The following is a 23,714-nucleotide window of genomic DNA, read 5'->3' on the forward strand; positions in this document are numbered from 1 at the left end:
TTTACGGTATTTCCAGATTGTTCAGTCTGTCAGTCTGCATCATATGACCACATGATGGCGCTCCAAACCCTCTCAATTACTCAATCAGGCCTACTAGGCTGTAGTGTGGTGACATCAGGTGTCATGAGAATGTGTTTAGTTTGATGTTAGTTTGTGTTTATGTCATTATTGTTGGAATATGACTTGGCATACATTTTTTCTTCCACATATTCTAACACAGTTTTATTTTTAGTGAGTTAAACCAAAACATGTTAAACACAGATAGGGTGCTTTAAACCTTCCTCTCTTTAACATTGATCAAGTCCTGCCAGTTTCACAAAGACAGACTTTGACTATGGCTTAGATCTAACTAATAGTCAAACTTTTAAAATTAATCTGTTTCACAAAGCTGTCTATGTCTTAACTACTTTAAGTAGGACTAAGGTTTAATCCTCAATGTTAAAATCGTTCAGCTCTGTCCACTCCAACAGAAAATGAAAGAATTCCACATTTACAAGGACGTTTTACAGGGAAAATTCAGCAAAGAGTCAGCAGGAGCACTGAGGTCACACTGAGGATAGTTTCCTTGGGCAAACAAAAGCGATGCCCTCACTGTTTTATTTCCAACAGGTAACTGCTGCGTTTAAAATATCTTTCTCATTAGTCTCACAACATTGTTAGAAACAGGGGCGTGTCCAGGATGTGGCCTGGGCCCCAGGTGCCACCCCTTTAATACAAATGATTGGTCATCTGCCCAATCAGAGGCGGGATTAGTATGAACCAACTGTGTGACAAACATTTTTGGATGTTTATTGATTTCTTTTGTATGTAGCCTACTTTTGGAGGCACAGTCACTATTTGAGGACATATAGGACAAGAATAAAGTATATATTTAGTACATTTGTATAGTGTCACAATGTTGTGTTATGATTGATATGTATATTTATCTTTTAAATAAACATTTTAAACACAGGAAGGTCAGATATTGTAATATTAGTTATTTGCTGAACCACAGCCCAAATTCACAGCTGGCCAATCACAGCGCAGTATAGGACTCACTCTAACTGGGGTCCCACACTTTAATGAAATGGTAAATTAATGCCAGTGTGTGCGTGCGTGCGTGTGTGTGCGTGCGTGCGTGCGTGTGTGTGTGCACACTCACTTAGGCTACTTCTTGCCACCCCTGCATAAGTCAGTGCTCCACTTAGGAATCCCAGTCAAAAAGCTCTGGAAACACTACTGGCTACAAAACCACAAATTTGGTGTTTAGGTTTTGCTCTTTTTTGCAAAAACTGATCAGTAGGAGCAAAATTTACATTATACAGACCAGTCTAACCTGTCTTTGAGAAACTGCATCAGATTTGACAGATCTTTTTGTTAGATCATAAGTTTCATTTCCTTTCTGGTTTTCAGTGTGTGTGTGTGTGTGTGTGTGTGTGTGTGTGTGTGTGTGTGTGTATGTGTGTCTGTGTGTGTGTGTCAGTAAGTCTCTCTTCAGTCTATTAAGAAGTCTTGGTCTGTTCACCAAAAGAGGAAATCCCGTCATTTCAATCCCGTCCTCTCGTTGTGGCTCCAAATCTCCGCTGGTGAGACAGAAAACTCAGCTGGTGAGTAAAATAACGTCTCCCAACATTCAAATGTGCTGAAATTCTGATGATAGAAACAAGGCAACAATTTTTATTCAATATTTGTTTATGCTGTTCTGTCAACATTGCAATGGTAAGACAGCATAATTTAACTCAAACATTTTATAATTTAAAGATGATCTGTGACAGATTATCTACCTGCAGAAAGGTTCAAGTCTCTGCAAGTTGATTTTTGTAGAAATTAACTGAAATAAATATCAGTGTATTTCGAATCTCAATTGAAAGAATTCCATGTAGGCCACAATTATCATTTACTCTACGAATGTGGTTTAAATTTAGGTAGATTAGCTTTTGTAATGTTGGACACTGTTGTTCAGCAACATACTTTCTATTTTTAGATTGTTTTTATGTATGTGAATGCAAACCAAACCAGCTTGCCTCAGATTGCCCATTGTAGGACAAACTGAACAATTCAGAATTAAAATAATTCCATCACTTTTGACTTTGGTTTTCTTCCTTCCAGACAGCAATTAATTTCAGTTAATTTCAATGAAAAACAACCTGCTTTGAATCTCTCTGAGGACAAGCTTGAACCATCTCAGTGAACATTTTGTTGCCTATAACTTTAAATGATATTGTGTTTGAGTTAATATTTAGGTGTTTACAACAAAACTGCGATCTGAAATGCCATTACTGAAGCTTTCTTAAATTGTGCGTTTATACTGGCGTAGCTAGGAGTTTAGTAATAAAAAGCCCAAATCCCCACCACTATTCCACCCTGACACAAGTGTCTCCAATGTTTTAATTATCAGAGATGTCACATTGTATTGATATTGATTAACTGTTTAATTATATTCTCCTGTAAAATGTGCTTCCTAATATAAAGTTCTATGTAAATTATGTTTCAAATCCTTCTCCACACTTTGAGAAATTTACTTCTAGTGTAGAAATACCGTTGGCCTAAAACTAGTCATATTTATTGAATCTACAAATACTGCAATCAACATAAAAAATACCCAAGATGTGTTAGAGGAGTTATTTATCATAGAATTATTCCCAGAACAAATTACAGAGTGCAAGAGCTCATTGTCAAGAGCAAATCATTTAAAGTCTTGTGTCGTTTCTTCTCATCATCTGTCTCTTGAGTCTAATTTCCATACTTACCACCTTCATCTTCCTTTAAATATCATTCATTATTCAATCCAGTGTTTTGGACCATGGGAGATTATTATGGGCTGGTGGTTCTGGTAGGCGTGGCTTCACTTCTGACGACAAGCCCATGTGATGCGAGCTGCAGTGGAACAGACGGCCATGCTGGAGTACAAGGAGCTCCAGGCAGAAATGGATGGCCAGGACCGAAGGGGGAGAAAGGAGATCCAGGTAAAAGCCTCCTGAATATACAACAACACACAGAGCAGCTGCCTGCTGTGTTCTGCAGATCTGTTCTTCTGACAGCTTTCTGTATGGGACCTGAACTTTTGTATTTTATTTATTTGTTTGCTTTGTCCTTCCACGTAGGGGAGACCAGGGATGGTTGTAACATGTCATGTCTGACATTTGTGTCTGTATCTCGAGTACTTTTAAGCCAGTGCGATTAAAATGTGATACAAAGTACATGTTACATGTGTCTACTATTAAATGGTGTAAATATTATTACTGCAACACAGACAAAAAATGCATGGTTTAAGGAGTGAAATGTAATAATCCCCCCCACTGGTCTGGGTTAGTTTTAACATACCCTGCTGTAACATTGTGCTATAGGTATAATATGAGAAAAACATGATATTGAAAGCTTTCAATTGAACACTTTTAAGATAAGTGTTGTGAATTTGTGTCTGGTTGTTGGGGTGATCAAACTGTTTGTCAGTCATAGTGGTGAACATAATTATAACATTTGATAAAATATGCAAATGTTTGTGTCTCCAGCTGTGATGGCCAGCGGCCCAGTGGATGTAGACGTCCTGATGCGTCTGAAGGGGGAGACGGGAAGTAGGGGCTTGCCAGGGGCCATGGGTCCTAAAGGTTACCGTGGAGATCTGGGAGCAGCGGGTCAGCCTGGAAACATCGGTCGCCCCGGCCCTGCGGGAAAAAGCAGTGCCCAAGGTAATGACAGGATTTCTGACCTTACAGTCTACAGCAGTGGTTCTCAAACTTTTTCTGTCACGCCCCTTCAGAAGCCAAAAAAAGTTTATGCACCGCCCACCCCAGCAAAGGTAGATTTAATTTTTATAAATCATTAACAATACAGGAGATTGAAACGAACTGGATTCAAGTTAGTAAAATAGCCTTGCTACAATCAGAGCACTTTACTTCCAGTAACATCCAAGACCCCCCCCCCCATCATGCTGAACTCATTTACAATATAAAATATCAGTTGATCAGGCAGAATCTATATATAATTAAAACAACCCGCTCAAGCTCCTAAATTGAACAAATAACTTAAAAGGCAAGGTGTTATCTTACTGGAATAAGCTGGCAGCGTTTAGCGCTGTTAGTACCAAAGTGCTGAAATCTCTTCGACAGGTGAAGACAGACATTATGATATGCCGGAGAGAAAAAAAATGTACACTAGAAACTATAGAAACATTAAGATGGATTACAATGATAACTGAACAAAAGAATTACATTCAGCTCTGTCGCAGAACGATTGTACAAAAGGGGAAAGGTGAAGAGGGCTAAGGGACTGCCACTTAGCCTCCTAGCCAATTTAGCCCACTCACGGTACTACAACACAAAAATTTCCTGTGGCTAATAAAGCATTGTTTTAGACCTCCATTATAAATAAACGTCTATACAACTGTTAACATGACACCTCAAACCACAAACAAGTTCAACATATCATGGTTTGTGGGCTATTATTTCCTCTTTACTTTCCTTTTTAGTATTGTTATATCCTTCCTCTTGCGTCTATGTTTACTTACTTCCTGTCACCGTGTTTTCTCATTCTCTGCGTTGTTTTGTCATTGTGTCATTTATTCTTTGTTTTCTCCCCTGGTGTTTTTCCCACTTCTGTAATTGTTTGCTTCACCTTGATTGTTTCTACCTGTGTCTTGTAATCACCTCTCTCTTGTGTATTTAATTCAATGTTTTCCGCTTGTCATGTGTCGTCGTATCAGTGGGAGTTTGTCACGAGTCCCAGCCTTTCGTCTTTGTTCTCTTTGTTTTTGGATTACCTGCTGTCTGACTTCATGGACAATTTTGACTGTTACTGGACTGTAACTTTTAGTCACTGTTCCTGTTGAAACACTAGTCAGCGGAGTAGTCTTTGTGATGAAAGCTCCGGCAATCTATCTTTTTTAATCTCACTTAGATCTTTTCCTCTTGCCACCTTGATACAAAATCAGAATCAACTGGGCCTGCTCAGCATTTCTTTTTACATGCCACAGAGCATGCTTAGATGTTAATTGCTTAATTGTAGAAATAACACAGATCACCTTGTATCAGACTTTGCTGAGGTGCTGGAGCGATATGCTGTCAGACTCAAGATTTTTACAGATTTGAGTGTGCAGACCACTTGTACCTGTGTGTATATTTGCTATGTTTTTCCTTTGTCACCCGTCTGAATGTATGTTTCAAGATGATGATTTCACAGAGGACACCTGTTTTATTTGTTTCATTTGGAACAGAGATTTTATTCTGTGTGTCTGTGTGTGTGTGTGTCCTTCCTGCTCCTAGGACAAAACTCTGATCAGCAGGCCCGTTCAGCCTTCTCAGCGATCAGGACTACTACTGATTATCCTAGATACAACCAGGTTCAGTTCATCGTCCATCACACCTCTCTCTCTCCCCGGTTTCACTCCAAAATGATTTAGAATCTACAATATATTTAAGCCTTTTTCTTTCTGTCTTTCGTTAAAGGAATGAACATTTTAGCATTTTAATACTTTAGTGTTGCTAAAGGGTCAGTTCACCCAAATGATTTCTCACATATGTTTAGTTGTATCTAGTCATGCAGATAGTTTAAGTTTTATCTGCTCAGGTTTTCAGATGTTTGTCTCTGAATTAAATTCTGTCTGTGAAGACAGTAGTATCTTTCCAGAAACAGTCTCCCTGTTAGGCTGCATAATACAAAGAGCCCACTGTCAAACATTTTTGTAGGAACTACCAAAGAAAACGTTCACATAACAATAATAACATTTTCCCTCTTTTCTTTTACCGTCTTTCTTTGTGTGTGTGTGTGTGTGTGTGTGTGTGTGTGTGTGTGTGTGCACGTGCACTATTATCAGATAGTAACCTACCAGAATGTTGTGGTCAACAAACCTGCCAACTTTAACGCAGCCACAGGTCAATTCATCTGCAAAGTATCTGGCGTTTATTACTTCACCTTCCACTCTGTGGCCAAGGTAACACACAGCTGTCTTTTCTTATAAATGCTGACCATTTTCTAAAATATATCAGTGTGTTTGATACCTTTCAGGCAGCCTCAAGTTTGCATACATTTCTGTAAAGAATCCTTTACAAATTTCACATTTCTGTAAAGAATCATCTTGCTGATTAAAGTTGTACACAACCTACAGCTGCATTATCAAACTGCATTACAATTGTGTTTTTCAGGTCAGCATTTGTCTGTATATAGCCACTGACGCACCATACAACAAGCTGGGATTCTGTGATTACAACCATTCTAAAAATATGCACAGGAACCAAGATCAGGTCAGTTTCAATGCTGAGCCCACGGAGCCTGAGAAATGTCAAAAGAAAAAGTCTTAAAGTCTTTTTTAAAGATCCCTTTCTAACATGCCTCCAATTTAAATGGTTGGGGGACACATTTCTGTAAAGAATCAACCAAGACATTTCCCTGACATCCCATCTCTGTGGAGAAACACACACACTGTCAGACTTTAATGTCATTGTTCTTGTTCTTTGTTGTATCCTGACACAGTTTAGGCTGCTTTGGAATCCCTTGTGGTTTACAGGATAGAATAAACTGTGGTTTCTTTTATATTTTAATGGCTGAGTTTTGTCATGGCGCCTTGCTGTGTTTCAGGTGCTGTCAGGCGGCGTGGTCTTACAGCTGACAGCTGGACAGAAGGTTTGGCTCGAGTCCTTTAAAGACCAGCAGATAGATGCTGACGCAAGAGACACCCGAGAAAAACAGATCATCTTCAGTGGCTTCCTGCTCTTCTCAAATTGAGAATATCGTTCAGTCATACACTCACAACAGCATTGAGTCAGTGCTGAAAACTGCACCCTTTATGAATTCAGTATCTAAAAGTCTCTGATTTCATTTCAAATATTTCAAAATCTTTTCTTAAAGGAACATTTCACCATAACACAGTATCACGGTGCAGTAATACGTCTTGAGCTTTTACATTTTGTTTTTAATGTTAACCCACAGGTTACTTTGGATTTGTTCAGCTGATCTGTTTCCTTCAGATTCACTCATGTAAGCCTTATATAAATGTTGACTTTGTCTGTGAATGCAACTAAAACAAAATAAAGTTTATCATTGAGTGTGAGTTTGTTGGGTGTGTTTAAAGGAATGACACAGATTTAAAGAGAGTTGCAGCCTCCAAAACCACCAACCTGTTGTTTTAATGTCATCCGGTATTGGGCAAGTTACTCAGGAACTGTTGTGATACTATTACTTTACTTATTATTGACAATTATTCGTTACGTTAATATATTACTTTCACCATCCCCCGCCCCACCCCTCACCTCCTTAAAAACTGACAGACAACCTGTTTTTACAGCTCATATTACAAATGAATCCACTTTAATGGCACAAATATAAACCCAAAGGAGTCATCCAGCCAAACTGAAAACACTGCAGTGTCTCAAACCAGATGATGTTAAACAGTGTAGGCTATGTATATACATTACTTGACAAAATAAAAAACAAAAGCATGTTTATTCAATTCAATTCAATCAAGCATTCAGAAACCCTGTCAATGACATCATATAAGCATTTTGGCACCAGAGCAAAGCAGCGAATACACAGGTCGCAATACATGGACCATAATTAAAGAAGGTAGATAAATAATAAAAGATAATAAATACTAAGTAAATAAATAAAGAAGTTTGTAATGCCTGGCACATGTCTAGTTGCTGCCGTCAGCAGTATTTAAAAGCTTGATGGCAAAAGGAATAAAATCATTTTCATATCTGTTGTTGGAGGGGGGCGAGGTAGCGCCGTCCTGGAGGCATTAAACAGAATTGCTGACTAAGAACATGGTCAGAACGATCAATGACTTGTCTAGCCTTCTGAACCACCTGTTTTTTCCATAGGGAGCTCAGGGCTCTCAGCTGAACTCCAATGATCTAGGAGCATACTTTAACAATGCTGCTGAGGTTATTCTTGTCCTTCACAGACAATCCATAAAGCCAGCAGACATAAGAAAATGCTAAAAGACTTTCAATAAACGAATGATAAAAGTTACATAAGATAGGATAGAAACACTAGAAAGAGAGAATTTAGCTTCCGCATCAAGTGGAGTCTTTGTTGTCCCCGCTTTGCAATTGACTCTGTGTGTTTTATCAAACTTGAGGTTGGAGTCGTACATGGTTCCTAAGTAGGCTACTTATAGGTCTCTACAATTTCAATATTTTCTCAATGAATGACGCTGGCTTCTGGGTTAAAAGAGTTCTTCCTAAAATCAATGATTAACTCCTTAGTTTTTATCACATTAAGGTCCAGGTATAAGAGCAATATTCAGTATTTTTACAAAACATAAAATGTTGCTTAATGCCACGTTCTTCCGACAACTGCATGCATCACGGGCAGCAGCGGCCTCCCTGTCAGCGCCGAATTTTCTTTCTACAAGTTTCACGTTGCTGTGCTGCGTTAGCAGATGCTTTAATGAATTTGATGTAGAATTGTTCGCCTGAAAGCTTTTTGCTTGTCACACAAAATTGACAACACATGACAATATATTTTGCACTTTTGACTGTGATGCAAAAATGGCAATAGTTACGGCAATACGATGCTGTTGAAAGAACGCTTATCTCCCTCATTCTTTCTTTAGCTTTTTGGCTACTAGCTGACTTTACAAAACATGTGGTCCAGCTTCTCAACTTGAACTGCGCCTGACCTGCCGTGCAGTCACGCATACACGGACAACAAAACAAGTGGTTTTCTGGTAAAACAGTGACACAGAGTTACTTGGATTAGTAACTGTAATATTCTTACTGTTTTGGAAATGGTAATCTATTACACAACTATTTACTGGGAAAAGTGATAATGATTCCTCCCAAAACTGATGCCATCATAGTTCATGTAGTTTCAAAACATAAAAATGTCCTCAAAGTGAGTGGAGACGGCTATTGGAGAAATATGATCCATGAAGTCCAGTTGAAGTATGAATGAGTTTAAAGGCTTATCAAACGGCAAAACACGGCAGACTACACACAGACATGGTGCCATTACTGGTGTAAATAAGCTTCCATAGCATCTTCATCAAAGTACAAATTTCAAATCATGCCAGATTTTGTACGTGCAGTTCACAAGAAAGTGAAAATGTTCGAAAATGTCACTTTTGAATAATTGAAGAAATCCTTTTTATTGTATAGTAAACTTTCGTGCAACCTTCCTATGGAAGTGAAACGTTTTTGGTTTAATCACTTCTTCTTTTTGGTAAACCTTTGTCACTTCGGTACGTACTTTGTTGACCTCTTCCTTCCATGATGGTGTGTGTGTATTTTGATTACATTGCTGGAATCTTCTTATTGGAAGAACACATCCTGTCATGAGTCAGAAGTTGAACTGGGGCAGTTTGAGTTATGGGTCCAGGACACTCAGAGAGAAACAGTTTTTATCTCTTGTTCTACCTTCACGTGTACGCCACCAGCTGACTGCTAACTGCATAAAGAAATGTGCACAACTTTGTGTCCATAAAGAAATATTTTTCCCAGTTTGGTGTGGAAGAAAGCCCTGACCGCAACCCTATCCAACAGCTTTGGGATGAACTGGATCTCTGTCAGTGAGCCAGGCCTGATCACCCAACGTCAGTGTCCGACCTTGCTGATGCTCTTGTGGCTGAATGGGAGCAAATCCCTGCAGCCAAGTTCCAACTCCAGGTGGAAAGAATGAAACCAGAGATTGCGGAGAGAAAGGGATGGCTGTTATAGCAGCAGATTAATTCCCATGTTTTGGAATCACATATTCAACCATCACATGTGGTTTGATTTTCCAGGTGTTCACATAATTTTAAACATGTAAGAAACTCACTAAGTTACTTCACCTCTGGTGGTTTAGAGCCTCAGTTTGACAGCTTGCTGGTGGCGTTAAAAAGTTTTAAATATAAATGCAGAAACGGTTAATAAACACTACCATAATGTTTCAGGATCTGTCATTTTATTTGCTCTCTCTCTCTCTCTCCCTCTCTCTCTCTCTCTGTCCTTCCAACTCTCAATAACCTCCCAAAATTGCAGAACTACATACAGTCGGCTCAGAAAATAATTTCTGACGTAAAAGCTGCTGAATCTTTGGCTTCCTCCTCTGGCTGCTGCAAGACTCGGAGCTTCGCTTCAGTTTGGTTTGAAGTCAGCTTGGTGGGTTTATTTGTCTGATCTCTCAGGTGAGTTTTATCCACTTTTTTGTTACATATTTGTTCCACATCTATTGATCATAGATCAAAATTTGATGTCAATTACATTTACTTTCAGAAGAGAATCTGCTTTGTTAAGATGATTTCTTGCTTCTCCATTCATTATTATGATTGTGTATTTTTTTCTTTATTAAAAGAGGACTTAAGTTGGAATATGTTGAACTATTTTCTGTCAGCAGATGACTCAGTTCCTCAGAGGCACTGTGGTAGATTTGAGCACTGGGGAATAAACCAGAAAATTGCCCGTTTCTGTCTTGCTTCTCTCCTCTATCTCCTCTCTCCTCCTTGTCGCCTCTTCTTCTCCACTTCCTCCATCTTCCTCTTCCTGCTGTCTCTCCTCTCTCCACTTTCCTTTTTTCTCCTTTCCTCTTTCCTCATCTGGTCTTTCCTCCTGTTCTATCATCAGTGGAAGAAATATTCAGATCCTTCACTTAAGTAAAAGTAGCAATAACACAGTGCAGACATACTCTGCTACATGCTTCAAAAACTTCCTTGAGTAAAAGTACATAAGTATTATCAGCTTAAAATATCAAAAGTAAAAGTACTCATTGTGCAGAAAACTGGTCCCTGTGTTTCACTATTATATATCTGATGTTTCTGGATTAATATTCCTGGTTCATTAATGTGTATGTTACATTTTACTGCTGTAGATGTTTAAGGTTGAGCTCATTTTAACTACTTTATATACAATTGGGTAGTTTATTCTACAGCAATGCTTCATGTTCAGATCAGATCACATGTAGCATCACTGTCCCGTAAGAGCTCAGAAAAACAGCCGTTTTCAGCTTTTACATTTCTTCTAATCTTTCCTCGTCTCATCTCTTTTTTCCTTATCTTCTCTGCTCTTACCTTATCTCCCCTCTTCTTATCTCTCCCATTACCTTCCCCATCATTTCTATCCTCTCCTCTCATTTGTACTTTCTTCTTTCCTCCTTTCTTCATCTCCTTGTCTCCTCTCACCTTAACTTGTCTCCTGTTCTCCCTGTAAAGTTTGTCAATATGCTCCATCGTTGTTTTCTCGTGATCGGTGCCCTGCTCTCATTGGCCACACCCCTGCTGGTCGCCATGGAGACCTGCCCAGCAACAGGGATGCCCGGGATGCCAGGTATGTGCGTGCATGTTTGTATATGTGTATGTGCATTATCATTTTTTTGCTTTGTTTATTTATCTTTCTTTCCATCCTCAGGTATTCCTGGGCTGCCCGGCAGAGACGGTCGTGACGGAGATAAAGGACAGAAAGGAGAGCCAGGTATCCAACACAGTCATACACAGAGCTAGTTAAGTTAGGATACTGATCCAACTAAATTTTGCACAGATACTAGATGGAATCAGGTAAAGGAAAAGAAGGCTTTGTTTACAGCAAAAATAAACTTCTTTAGTAACCTGGAAATCTGAAGCTGCCAGTATGCTTCTTGAGAGCTGACTGTTTGATGATCAAACAGCAATTTTAACAGCAAACGTGTTGCATTTTGTGGCATTTATTCAAGGCACACACCAAGTAAGGGGGCTTTTAGTTTTAGATTTATTAAACTCACATCAAGATTTAAACCTCGAATTATATCTTCTAAAATGGATCTGAAGGTGGTTACTATTTTCTTTCTATACCCATTTCCTTCAGCAAATTCCCCCTAGAACTATAAACTCTCTTTTTTTTACATTTGTCTTGAGTAAATTAAACAAACAAGATATAACGTATTAATTACTGGGCTTTGGACAGAGCCAGGCTAGCTGTTGCCCACTGCTTTCAGTCTTGAAACCATGGCATGAATCCAGCTCCACATACAGACATGAGATTGACATTGATCTTCTATTCTAAAAAGAAAAGAGAACAAATAAGCCAATTTCCCAAAATGGTGAGCTACTTCTTAAAATTGTTGGACACAACGTTATTGCTATCCACAGGAACAGAGTGGCACGGCGGTCACGGCCCTCAGAAGGGGGAGAAGGGGGAGACTGGGCTGATGGGATTCCCTGGTAAACGAGGTCAGAGCGGGGAAACTGGGAAAGCAGGGGATCCAGGGATTCCCGGAACTGTAGGAGAACCAGGAGAATCAGGGTATGTAATCAGACAAACCCTTTAGTAAGGCACAGGTGCTCTAACGTTTTTATTTCATTGTTACTGAATCCAAGGTGACCACAGCCAATAAACCTTAAAACATCTTACAACCACTATTCAAGTCAACAACAATTCCTCTAAAACTCAGCTGAGCATTAAGGCCGGATTACTGACTGGGCAAAACACACCCTCAAGGGGCTGACTGTTCCAGATTTACTGTGTGGCAATAACTTTGTAGTAATCCATTTGATATTATGTTTATATGGACCATTTTCTTAAATCACTTACCATTTCATTAATTAAGTTGAGAGACAACAGGGATTCAGTAGCAGCCCACAGTTCACTTTTTGCCCATGGGGCCACTTGGGTTAAACCAGCTCTGATCATCACTTTGTGTTGTTTCTGTGGCTGCAGAAGAGCTGGAGTCCAGCCGAAGGCAGCCTTCAGTGTGGCCAGAGGAACTAATGAATACCCAGATAAAGCCAGCGTCATTCGGTTCACCACCATCATCACAAACCTAAACGATGACTACGACACCACAACGGGACACTTCAGGTGAGTTAACCACCGGTTTACTCATCACATCTTACAGTAAAAGAATAAAACAAATTTTTTACTTTGAAGTGTATGATCATCATAAAACTTTGTTATTTTTGTTGAGGCTAAACTACGTTGGGATACGGTTAGATCAGTTGGTGGAGTACATGACTCATGTATTAGGCAGAGGCCTTATAGCAGGGGCCAAGGTTCGAGTCCAGGCTATGGCCTTTTGCCGCATGTCGTCGGCCCTCTCTCACTCCCTCAATTGCTTTCTATTTGAATTTCCTACCTGGAATAAAGGCAAAAAAGCCCCTTTTTTTTTAAAGCTAGGGTACGTGATGTGTTTCAGAAGCATTTTTTGTTAAATTTGTTGAAATCTCTTTATGTCCTGACAGCAATCAATAAATCAAATGCAGGCCTGTGATAAGCCCAGCTTTACCAATCTGTCTTCCTACCTGCACGCACTCTGCCCATGCACTCACTGTACAATGTGTTTTGAGGAGGCATAGCTTTGGAGGGAGGCCTGAGGGACCAGGGGTTGGAATTTTGTTGGTTGGATAATTTTAAAATCTAGCTGTCTCTTGCAAGTTTTTCTGTCAGCTACCCTAGCTTCAAGGTCAGACTGTATTATTTTGGATGGGGTCAGCATGTCTCTACTAACGTAAACAAGACTAAGAGTCTATAGCCATGCTAGGAACTCTGTGAGGCTATCCTTGAGCTAAATGCTAATGCAAGCTTGGCAACATGCTCACAATGACAATGTTGATGTTAATTGGGTATAATGTTTACCATGTTAATAATCTTAGTTTAGCATATTAATATGCTGACACTTGCTAATTAGCACTAAATACAAAGTTATTTTTTAGTAGGTATTAGATCATAAATTGAAATACTGACTCGATTATGGCTCTAGTGGAAAAATCAAGTTATTAAATTAGAGTAATTATGTGCGCATCCACAAAACCCCAGTGGGAGAGATGCTGGATATAAAAACTGTTTAAAATTGCAATTCAAGAAGTAACACTGGAATCACAGCTTTACCAACGTTTCGACAAACTACAAGTTTGTCTAACATTTACTATCCCGTTTCAATTGATTAATTAAGTTTTTGTGTTGTAGATGTCGGGTCCCAGGAACCTACTACTTTGTGTTCCACGCGTCCTTAGAGGACCGACTGTGTGTGCTGATGAAGCTGGACAATGAACTGCTGACATCGTTCTGCGATCATCGCCGCACCAGGAGACAGGTACGAGTATAAAATAATACTGCTGATGTATTATTGTGCCACCAAATGCCAATGATCTCATAATTCAAGTGTGTATTTGCCTACTCAGAGACTGCTGATCAGATTTAACTATCTTCTGTGGCTAACCCTGGAACAATGACTGTGCATTGTCCCTTTTAAATGCACAAATAAAAATATATAAATAAATAAAATAATACTAAGCTGTTTATGATATTATATTAATATTAAATCTGTTGAGTCAGGAAAAACAAAAACAAGCATGGATCAGCCTGTTAATGAAATTATAGTTTTGATAGTATATAACATTGTCTGCAAAAAGATGCACCCTGAATTTACATTTTGACCGGTACCGATTCCAGGTGACAGCGGGAAGCCTGGCCGTCCACCTGTCGAGGGATCAAGAGGTTTGGCTGGAGACTAAAGACTACAGAGGGATGAGAGGAAAACCAGCAGGTTACAGCATCTTCTCCGGCTTCCTGCTGCACCCTCACTGACCTACAGGACGGGTCTTTTTCCTCACCTTTACTAAACAGTTTTACAGTCCCAGCCTGAAACTAAAGGCAGAATTATTTCTTCACTTCTTTCCCACTGACCCTTTAACCTTTTATACAAACAATACAAACTAAAACAACAGGCTAGAAAAGTCCATGTAAGATGCGCAAACAGATTTGTGTCAACTAAAACAATACATTTAAAAGCAAACACAATGACAAAGAATGCTAATTTCCAGATCTGTTGATTCATTCATGTAAATTCACCAACAGCCATCAGCTCTGGCGATTTCAAGTCCTTTCAGTACATTGTTGGTGGAACAGAAAGCATATTTAAAAGCTTTCAAGCCCAACTCCTTGCTAACTCTGAGAACTGAGAACTGTAGAACATCGTGAGAATGCAGTCCATTAGTAAAATTTTAATTTGTATGTATACAGGAAACAGAGATCTTCTCTCATAATTAGGACTTACAATCTCATAATATCCAGATGAGGTGTTAAAACCACATTGTGTAACCCATCAGATTCTATACTGCCCCAGCAAAAAAATATTTCATACTTTATTACATACTTTATTTTGATAGCTGTTTCCAAACATGACAATACCATAGTACTTAGATTGGGTCAAAAAGTTTGAAAGCTGCGATTTTGTTGTATGATGTGTGAACCATCAGATTCTGTGGCACTTGGGGGTCAACTGTACAAAAAAGACTAAAATGCTGACTAAACATTGTCAGGTGAGGTGTTAGTGCTCCACAGATAACCCTTTACACCAACGTGTGTCCTATGACAGCTATCAAAATATCCGTCAAAATTTGTGACCTTGTCTAAATACAACATGGGCACACCATTATACAGATGACACAGTCTTGTATACATTGGAATCCATCCTTAGACATCGCTGCATAATCTCAAGCAGACAAATTGTACTCTAAAACCCATTATTCCAGTTTGTATCTCCCTGCCATATACTTAATAGTACTGACATTTAACAGTCCCATCTTATAAATACATGGGAATTTGCATGGGAGACACTAATCTCACATTTAAACAGCACATAGAGCAACTGGTACTGCAACCAAAGATAAAAAGGGGTTTCTCATATCGGAATAAAGCATGTGTCTGTCTTGTCAGGAAAATTATTGTACAGTCAACCGTCCTGACAGGACCCAATTTCATCTGTTCATTTATCTTCAATGTGTGTCAGTAAGCAGACCATTTAAGCAGGAAAACCCAATATACCTAAATAAAAAGCTGGAAAAACAATGCTTTGTATTTGTGTTTTATTTCTCCTTTTCTATTATTTGTGCATGCCATATTTTAATTTCTTCTAAGGCTAATCATAACACAGAGAGCTACTTTGAAGAGTGTTTTAATTTAATTTAAAATAATAAAATGTGCATTTCCATGCGCTGTTTAAAGACAGCTGAGGGTAATTGTTTTATAAAAAATTTGAATAACAAAACTTTAACCTTTTATCCTTTTTCTTGCTAAGTTTGTTGGTTTGGTATCAGTTTCAGCTCCAAAGGTAAACAGTGAGGCCATTAAAATTACATTGGATGACATACATACATTGTTTCCAGAGAAGGCAAAATGGGAAGGGCAGACTCTAACAATGAAACCTACTATATAGAGAGGAAATTACAAAATTTAAATCCATAATTGCATAAAAAAAATACAGACAATAAAAATGGGGTTTAATTTCATGAAAATCTTAAGGATCATAACTTTAACTCACTGAGATGGCTGAAAATAGTTGGCTGCGTTACCTCATTAGGCATGACAACATGATTCAGAACTACACCAGCAATGACCCCAAAACACAAGTAATCATTGGGCAACTTTTGCATGTAATGGGTTAATATAATGGATGACAAAAACAAGGTGGACAAAACAAAGGAAAGATCGAAACATGCAGAAAATATGACAAGAAGGAGTTACCAGTTACCAGTCCACACTTCATACCCTGGTCTGTGCTGGATTTGAACCCGTCCACCACTCATAATGAGAGAAACGGAAAGAGGATCTGAGAAAGACAAACTGGCACATTTCACAGGATGTAATTATTAAAAATATACATCAGCTCTTTGCTGATAGATACTGTTGAGGAAATTAAATATTTTGTGGAACAGATACTGACATCCAGACTGGGGTTGGGAGCCTCAGCAAAACACTGCCAGGAAACCAGTCTGCGTTTGGCACAAACAAAGAAGAAGTTCAGTGAAAAACAGAACAAAATGTTAATTTGGCGGAAATATTTTTTTTATCAAATACATTTAACGATGCTTCATCATCAGTTCTTCATCAGGTGGTGTTTTTCCTGACTTCTTGTTCAGCTGTTTCACTTCCTCTGGAGGGTGATTTGCTGTGCCACATAAATGCAGCTTAATTATTACAAATTTACAGTGAACGTTACCAAACTAACAGCGATGATGCTGGTAACATTATCTTTTTAGAGTGCAAAGATCCAAGAAATACGAAAAAAAGATGTGAACAAGAACAGAACAAACAGGAGGAATGCAAGAGGATTAAAACGTGCAGGAAATCTATGTGGTCAGTGGATGAACGTAATTAAGTTATATATTGAAAATAAACCTACTTTCAAACCTTCAAAAACAATAATAAGATCAATACAGGATGGTTCAAGGTACAGGGCCATGCATGCAACCTGGCTTCAAAATGTCACTTAAGTAAAAGTATCAGCAAAATGTACTTAAAATATTGAAGGTAAAAGTACTCAAAATGCAAAAGAAAAGAAAGAAAAATTGCCCCTGTGAGTGTTGTCAATGTTGCCCCAGTGTTTATCAATGATCAGGCTGTTCAGGTTGTACATCAGTACAAATATCTGGGCACAGTGACTGACGGCTACTGACTTTTGAGCATCATGTGGATGTGTGTAAGAAAGCACATTAGCGCAATTTCTTCGAAAACTTTGTGGTTTTAATGTGGTTAAATACTTGAAAATGTTTTATTCTTGTTTCGGTTCTTTCGTTTGCTTTTATCAGTTGGTGTGGATCACTTTCAGTAAAGAACAGGAACAGACTACTGTGCATTGTGAAAGATTGCAGGGACAACACTTAATGACCTTCCCCACCTTTAAAAGGTCAGGGCTATGGACAAAGCCCAGAAAGTTCAGGCCGATCCAAACCACACTGTGTGCAGGGAATTCTTACTGCTTCCATCTGGTCACAGGTACAATGTGCCAAGAAGCAGAACCAATATATTTAGGCACTCTTTTTTCCCTGCTGCCATTAGTTTCTTAGATAACTCACTGTGATTTACATTGTATGCATTACTTTTAATAGATGGATATTTTTTTATTATTATTATTGTAGTATTTATTCCATCAGATTTTATTATTATTGTTACTGCTTCTGTGAATGTTTGTGTGTTTCATAGTTTTACTGTTGTGAGTCATGGGGCTACTGCTCTCTCTGGCAAAACAAAGAATTCCTTACCTTACTTTTCTAAATTATTTCATTTGTTAATTATTGCAAATGCATCAATGTTTAATTAGCATTTTACTGCTGTAGTTAATCGAGGTGGATCAAATTGTTTAAATACAGTTTCTGTAGTTCAATGTACAGCTTTGCATATTGTTATACAAAATCTTTTATCTACAAAGTAACTACTAACTTCAGATGTCTTATAAATGTATTGTAGTTAACAGTACAACATTTGGATGAAATGAAACATGAAATTAAAATACTCAAGTACAAGTACCTCAATTTTGTACTTAACTACAGTACATGATAATATGTACTTAATTCAAGCTCAACAGCTCCCTCAGTCAGTATTATCCATAAAAAGATTTAAATGAACACCAATAGAGGGGCGATCATGCACCGTTTCACTTCCTGTTTTGTCCTTACTGAGCTGCTGTCACTCTGAAGCAGGACAGCTCTTCACCGCCGCTCTCCATCAGCTTATCACTCCACCACAAGACAAGTTACTGCGTTACCTGCAAATGGTGAGAATTTTGTGTCCTACAAAACCAAAGAACAGGCAGAAGAAAAATGTGTTTATAGACAGAGAGAGAGAGATGAAATCACTTATTCAGACAGAAGCATTGTTGATACAGAAGTGGAGGGTTTCATAGCATTTCTTGCCTAACATTTGCTGTCTGCGTGTCCTTAATATGGTTAAATGTAAACTATAAAATGTGTGATCTCTTAAGTTCAAAATTGTATAAACTGGATAATGGGCTAAAACATTCAAAATAATAAGTAGAGTACAGTCCTATGAGAACCTGAACCTCCAGAACATTAACACTTAAGGAACATCAGCTTGTTTTATGTGGGTTTCACTGATCAAATTTCTATTTTAATATTTTTTTAAAGCTTGTGGAGAGCTGGTCCCCACGGTGCAAAACGTGCCATTAAGATTTGGTGTTAATGAAGGGTATGATTAGGGTTTGTGCTTAAATATCTACTGGGCATGATATAAGTTTAAGAAAGGTTTCCAAGGAATTAGTAAAAGTCAATGCATTGTCAAAACTAGTTACATCTCTGTGTCTGTGTGTGTTGCTCCAGGCCCCCCGGTGGCTGAGCTGCAGTACTGCAGTATTTCTGCTCCTGGTTCAGGTTTGTCCGGCCTTCACACAGTCCTGTGGAACCCCTGGGATTCCCGGGATACCAGGCACCCATGGGCCCAATGGCGTAGACGGTCTCAAGGGAGAAAAGGGAGACCCCGGTGAGCTCATGCTGGTCATGAAGACATCAGACACATTTTACACCTTGTGTTCACATGTTTTTCTTCATGTTGTCAACATTTCTGATTTGAGAAAGTGTAATTGTAAAACAAATCTGGCTGTAACATGTGTCAGTGCATGTGGCAGTTGTTGATTAAACTTAATGTGTTGAGTTTATTAAACTTGTTTCCTCAAGTTCAGCTGAGCTCATCTGATACATTTTCACAACTCATGAGCCTTCTTTGAATAAATTGCTCAAGTTTAGTGCTTTTAACTCACATTTTTAGTGCAGTGGGGGAACTTTTAAAACTGAAAATAATTTGCAATTTGATGGGAGGTTTAGTTATATTAACTAAGTAGATTCATTTGTTGTTGAAAACAAGATTATTTTAAAGGATTTCTTAGCATTGTGAGACTGGAAATTAGCGCTATTTTCTCATGCATTACTGCACTTACATTTAAAAAAATCTAGCACATTAATCCCATGATCACTAGTGAACTCTGAGAGCTGCAGCTTAAGAAAACACAGCAAATAGATAATAAACATATGCAAATTAAGAAAACATGGTAACGTTGTGTTGCTTGTATCTGTTTGTGTTTTCTATATTTGAAGCATTTTGTTTTGTTGCAATGTGTTGTGAAATTGTCATGATATTGGTGTTTTGAGTATGTGTTATGGGTTTTTTGTTGCATTGAGACAGCAAGATGCAAGTGTTTTATTATAGTTTTTATTATAGTTTTTTTGGGTAGATTTGTACTTTACAGTTAAAATGAAACACTTATATTTTATCTTGGTGTCAGTTCACACAACCTTGTGTTTTTCTGTATGAGCAGGTGAGGCAGGTCAGCCTGTCAGGGGCAAGAAGGGGGAGCCAGGTCTGCGGGGGCCCCCAGGACGGCCTGGGCTGAAGGGGGACGTGGGTCTCCCAGGGCCTCCCGGTAATCCAGGCAGGCCAGGGGAGAAGGGACAACCTTTCAATCCTTCCAACGCTCAGAAATCCTACTTCTCCTACAAAAGAGTATTATTATATGCACCAGACGTCGACACTGACATCGAATTCAACAGGTCAGTGCTTTGAAGGTTTAAACCAAGTTTTTAGAAATAAAGTCGCTGAGGTCCTTAGAAAAAGTAGGCTGCGGACCAAACCACTGTGATATAAGGGGGGAGGACATAATTGGCTAAATTTTACACCCTTGGTTTAAGGTCACAGAAAGAGCAGGAGTAGTATTTAATGTGATGTATTTCCTGTTAAAACAATTATAATATAATTAATTAGTAATTATTTAAAACTGCAAACTAATGATATAGGGTACTTAAACATAGGGTGATTGAATAAGAGAGGTTGAAGGGCAAATATCTCTGATGGAATTATAATTTGTAGCCGAGATGTCGCCATTAAAGTGCCTGAAAATCTGAACATTGCGACAACTGTAAGATTTTGATTCAAATACAGCAGAAATTTTTGGTGGGCGCGTGGAGGTTCGTGACAGCGTCTTGATCCAACCCTGCCCACCTGAAACTAGTGAGAAGAGCTCAGACAAAAACACAAAATCTTTCAATTGACAGAAACTGTGTTTTTGTGTAGGACCCTGTCAATCACAGTAGTTTGCAGAATAAGAAAATAGGTTGTCAGGTTCTTTAAACATACATTGCTTTTAGAAACAAGCATAGACAACAAACTTAGACCTAAAAAAAATATAAGCAAGACATTTATTGTTGAAATGATCAATAATGTATGCAAGCAAGTTGCAAAAATCTTTCTTCTTTTATGATTTCACTTTTACTTAAATAATTTAACTTTTTTTCACAAAATAGTGCCGTAACCTTAGACACTTTTAAAATAAAGCAAATCCTTGTTAGCAGGTATAATATTTCAACCATGTTCACCAGCTAAGTTTAGCGTTACATGTGAGGCTAATGGGAAAGTCATTAGTTTTGCAAGTAGTTGGTCACAATACTTGAGAATTCACTATTCTCTATTTCAGTGCTGTTCATACTGTGATATTGTCCTATTGTATATACTGGATACCAAATCCACCTACCTCAAGTACATAACTCCTGCACAAAATACTTATTTATTCCAGCATCCTTTGCACTGTGCTCCATCACACTGTGTCAAATTCCTCGTATGTGTACACATACCTGGCAATAAAGCTATAATAAAGTATTGGACAAATTGAAATAGTGACGAGAGAATGGCACTAGATGACAAGTCAGAGGAGACTAAAATAATTAAGCTATATTTCATCTTGAGGGGGACGTGGACATCTACACCAAATGTCAAGGCAATTCATCCAAGAACGTATTTGTTGAGACATTTAACAGCTACAAATGTCAGCCTCACAGTGGTGCTAGAAGAAAATTCTGAAAAGTTTTGATGATGGATGTAGACAATCACCATCAAATAATCAATAAAAACTGAAATGTTTGTGTAAACTTCACACAGACCAATTCAGCCGGATCTGGATCGACAGTTTCAAGGAGAACTGCTGACAAACGGATCGTTCACAAGTGTCATCAAAGGCATCTATTTCTTCAGTTACCACGTTTCAGTGAGGAGCAAAGTGAGTGTGAAGAGTTTGTTTTCATAAAACTGTGTCTTTCGAGCTTGTCTCTCACCTTCTTCTTCTCAGGATTTATTTTGTCTCCAACAGTCGGATTTAATCATTTAACCAGTGGTCGAAAATCAAATGGGCTTATAATCCAGTGTATTTACGTACAATTTTGAGCTACTTCTGCTACATTTAAGTATTTCCATTTTCTTCTAGGCAAATACTGTACTTTTCACTACACTGCATTTATCTGACAGTTGCAGTCAGTATTTACTTTAAAGATTAAGACTTTTAAGAAGATAATTTCCCTGCATGGTTGTTTATGTTACATTTATATTATATTATGTTATGTTATGTTATAAAATATAATGCATTAAACTGGTTACACTGTTAAAATACTGCGTTCGTCAACATGAACACTAATAATCCAATAACATGACATTTAGAAACTGACCATTATGCATAATGAAACTTTTACTTTTGATAGTTTTACTTAAATACATACAGCTGATAATACTCCTTTATTTTTACATCAGTACATTTTTGAATACAAAAATTTGAGTATTTTAACAATGACCTGGGGTTTTGCTGAATCATCAAATGTTGATGTTTTGGTTTAGAAAAGTGTCGGTTAAAAGCAACCTACATGTCCTGTCATTTTGAGTATAGGTAAGACATTGAACTGTGGATATTTGTGCTTATGACTGTATTTGTATGATCGTAGGTGTGTCTGAAACTGGTGAAGGGCAGCGACAGTCTCATTACGCTGTGTGACTCATCTGAAGGTTTCCTGGTCACCTCCGGCTCGGCGGTCATAGAGCTGGAGGTCGGAGACACAGTCTCACTGCAAGCAACCCATGCCGGCCACGCCTTGACGAGCCAGGCCAGCACCAGTCACACCTTCACCGGCTTCCTGATCTTCCCCACCGCCTAGAGCCTCTGATCCATAAAATCATTGTTATTAACATCACAGACATTTTGGGGACATTCACACCAATTAAATGAAATATGTATTTTCTGTAATAGTACATTGTCCAGCAGAGTTAATAATAATACTGGCTCAGTAGTGGCACTGCTGTCATATCAGTGTTTTTGCACCTTTTAGCCCATTAACTATAAATAGTGTATATTAAAGTGAGTGGTTTTTGGTTTCAATAGATCACTCACAGGGCAAAGTTAACCAACTTGATTCAATTGTTTTAATGAATCATTAATGTAGCAAATAAGTCATTTCATCCTCTAATAAACCCTGAAAGACATTTCCAGCATATCATAAATTGATCTTGTTTTATCTGTGTTTCCGAAGCCTGATATATCTCTTCTTCCTCTGTGCCACAGAGCTCCATTGTTGTCCAAAAACTATTAAAATACACCAATGAGCCACACTGCTGCATTGGTTGACATGTTCCTTCATTACCATGAACACACACTGTAGTTCTGTTGTTTTTTTTGACTCAATCATACACACACTGCCACAAATATTCACCCGAGCACCAAGAATGTATTAATCCCTTTCTGAAAATAGTCCCCATCAAATGCATCATTTCTTCTTGTAGAGAAACGGTTTCCTGAAAACTCCAAACTACATATTGTGAGTTGTTCGTGAAGATTTACTTCAGAATGTATTGAGAGATGTAGTAACACATTGTACTGAATTTGATCTCGTTATGAGATTTGTTCACAAATCCTTAACTTTTAACCCTCTGTGGATATGTAAACACACATGGGACCAAAATAAAGATCGGCTTGTTTACACTGTTTGGAGGAAGCATAGCATAATGACTCTGACTGATTAGAAATAAAATATTTAATGCTGTAGTATGTAACATTTCCTCCAGTGGCTCACTATTTGAAAACACTGAGGTATCAAATGTACATCTTTTTGACTGATACCAGGCCAGGAGTTCATTAATTATTCATCATACAGTATCAGGTTGGTAGACACTTCACCTTACAGTATGGATGGTAAACAGGAAGCAGAGGATTTATCTTTTTTTCCTCCCATTATCATAATTTCCACAATCAAT

General features: G+C 38.3%; 3 protein-coding genes across 3 annotated transcripts; all 3 read left to right on the plus strand.

The window, feature by feature from the left end:
• Positions 1-1,454: 1,454 nt before the first annotated feature.
• On the plus strand, positions 1,455-7,024 carry LOC123987499 (complement C1q subcomponent subunit A-like). The gene is made up of 7 exons (XM_046076455.1): positions 1,455-1,586; positions 2,772-2,945; positions 3,492-3,668; positions 5,241-5,317; positions 5,792-5,908; positions 6,120-6,218; positions 6,553-7,024. The coding sequence occupies exons 2-7, from the start codon at positions 2,783-2,785 to the stop codon at positions 6,697-6,699; spliced, it is 780 nt and encodes a 259-aa protein (XP_045932411.1). The 5' UTR covers positions 1,455-1,586; positions 2,772-2,782; the 3' UTR covers positions 6,700-7,024.
• Positions 7,025-9,931: 2,907 nt separating this feature from the next.
• On the plus strand, positions 9,932-15,710 carry LOC123956796 (complement C1q subcomponent subunit C-like). Its single transcript, XM_046029229.1, has 7 exons — positions 9,932-10,081; positions 11,102-11,216; positions 11,298-11,360; positions 12,014-12,167; positions 12,582-12,722; positions 13,827-13,953; positions 14,313-15,710. The coding sequence occupies exons 2-7, from the start codon at positions 11,111-11,113 to the stop codon at positions 14,445-14,447; spliced, it is 726 nt and encodes a 241-aa protein (XP_045885185.1). The 5' UTR covers positions 9,932-10,081; positions 11,102-11,110; the 3' UTR covers positions 14,448-15,710.
• A 2,550-nt stretch (positions 15,711-18,260) lies between these two features.
• Positions 18,261-23,114, plus strand: c1qb (complement component 1, q subcomponent, B chain). The gene is made up of 5 exons (XM_046029535.1): positions 18,261-18,414; positions 18,977-19,136; positions 19,969-20,200; positions 21,582-21,699; positions 22,412-23,114. Exons 1-5 carry the CDS (start codon positions 18,412-18,414, stop codon positions 22,619-22,621), a joined length of 723 nt encoding a protein of 240 aa, XP_045885491.1. The 5' UTR covers positions 18,261-18,411; the 3' UTR covers positions 22,622-23,114.
• The last annotated feature ends 600 nt before the right edge of the window (positions 23,115-23,714 follow it).

The sequence above is a fragment of the Micropterus dolomieu genome, linkage group LG18 (assembly GCF_021292245.1).
Source record: "Micropterus dolomieu isolate WLL.071019.BEF.003 ecotype Adirondacks linkage group LG18, ASM2129224v1, whole genome shotgun sequence".
In the NCBI taxonomy this organism is placed as follows: Eukaryota; Metazoa; Chordata; class Actinopteri; order Centrarchiformes; family Centrarchidae; genus Micropterus; species Micropterus dolomieu.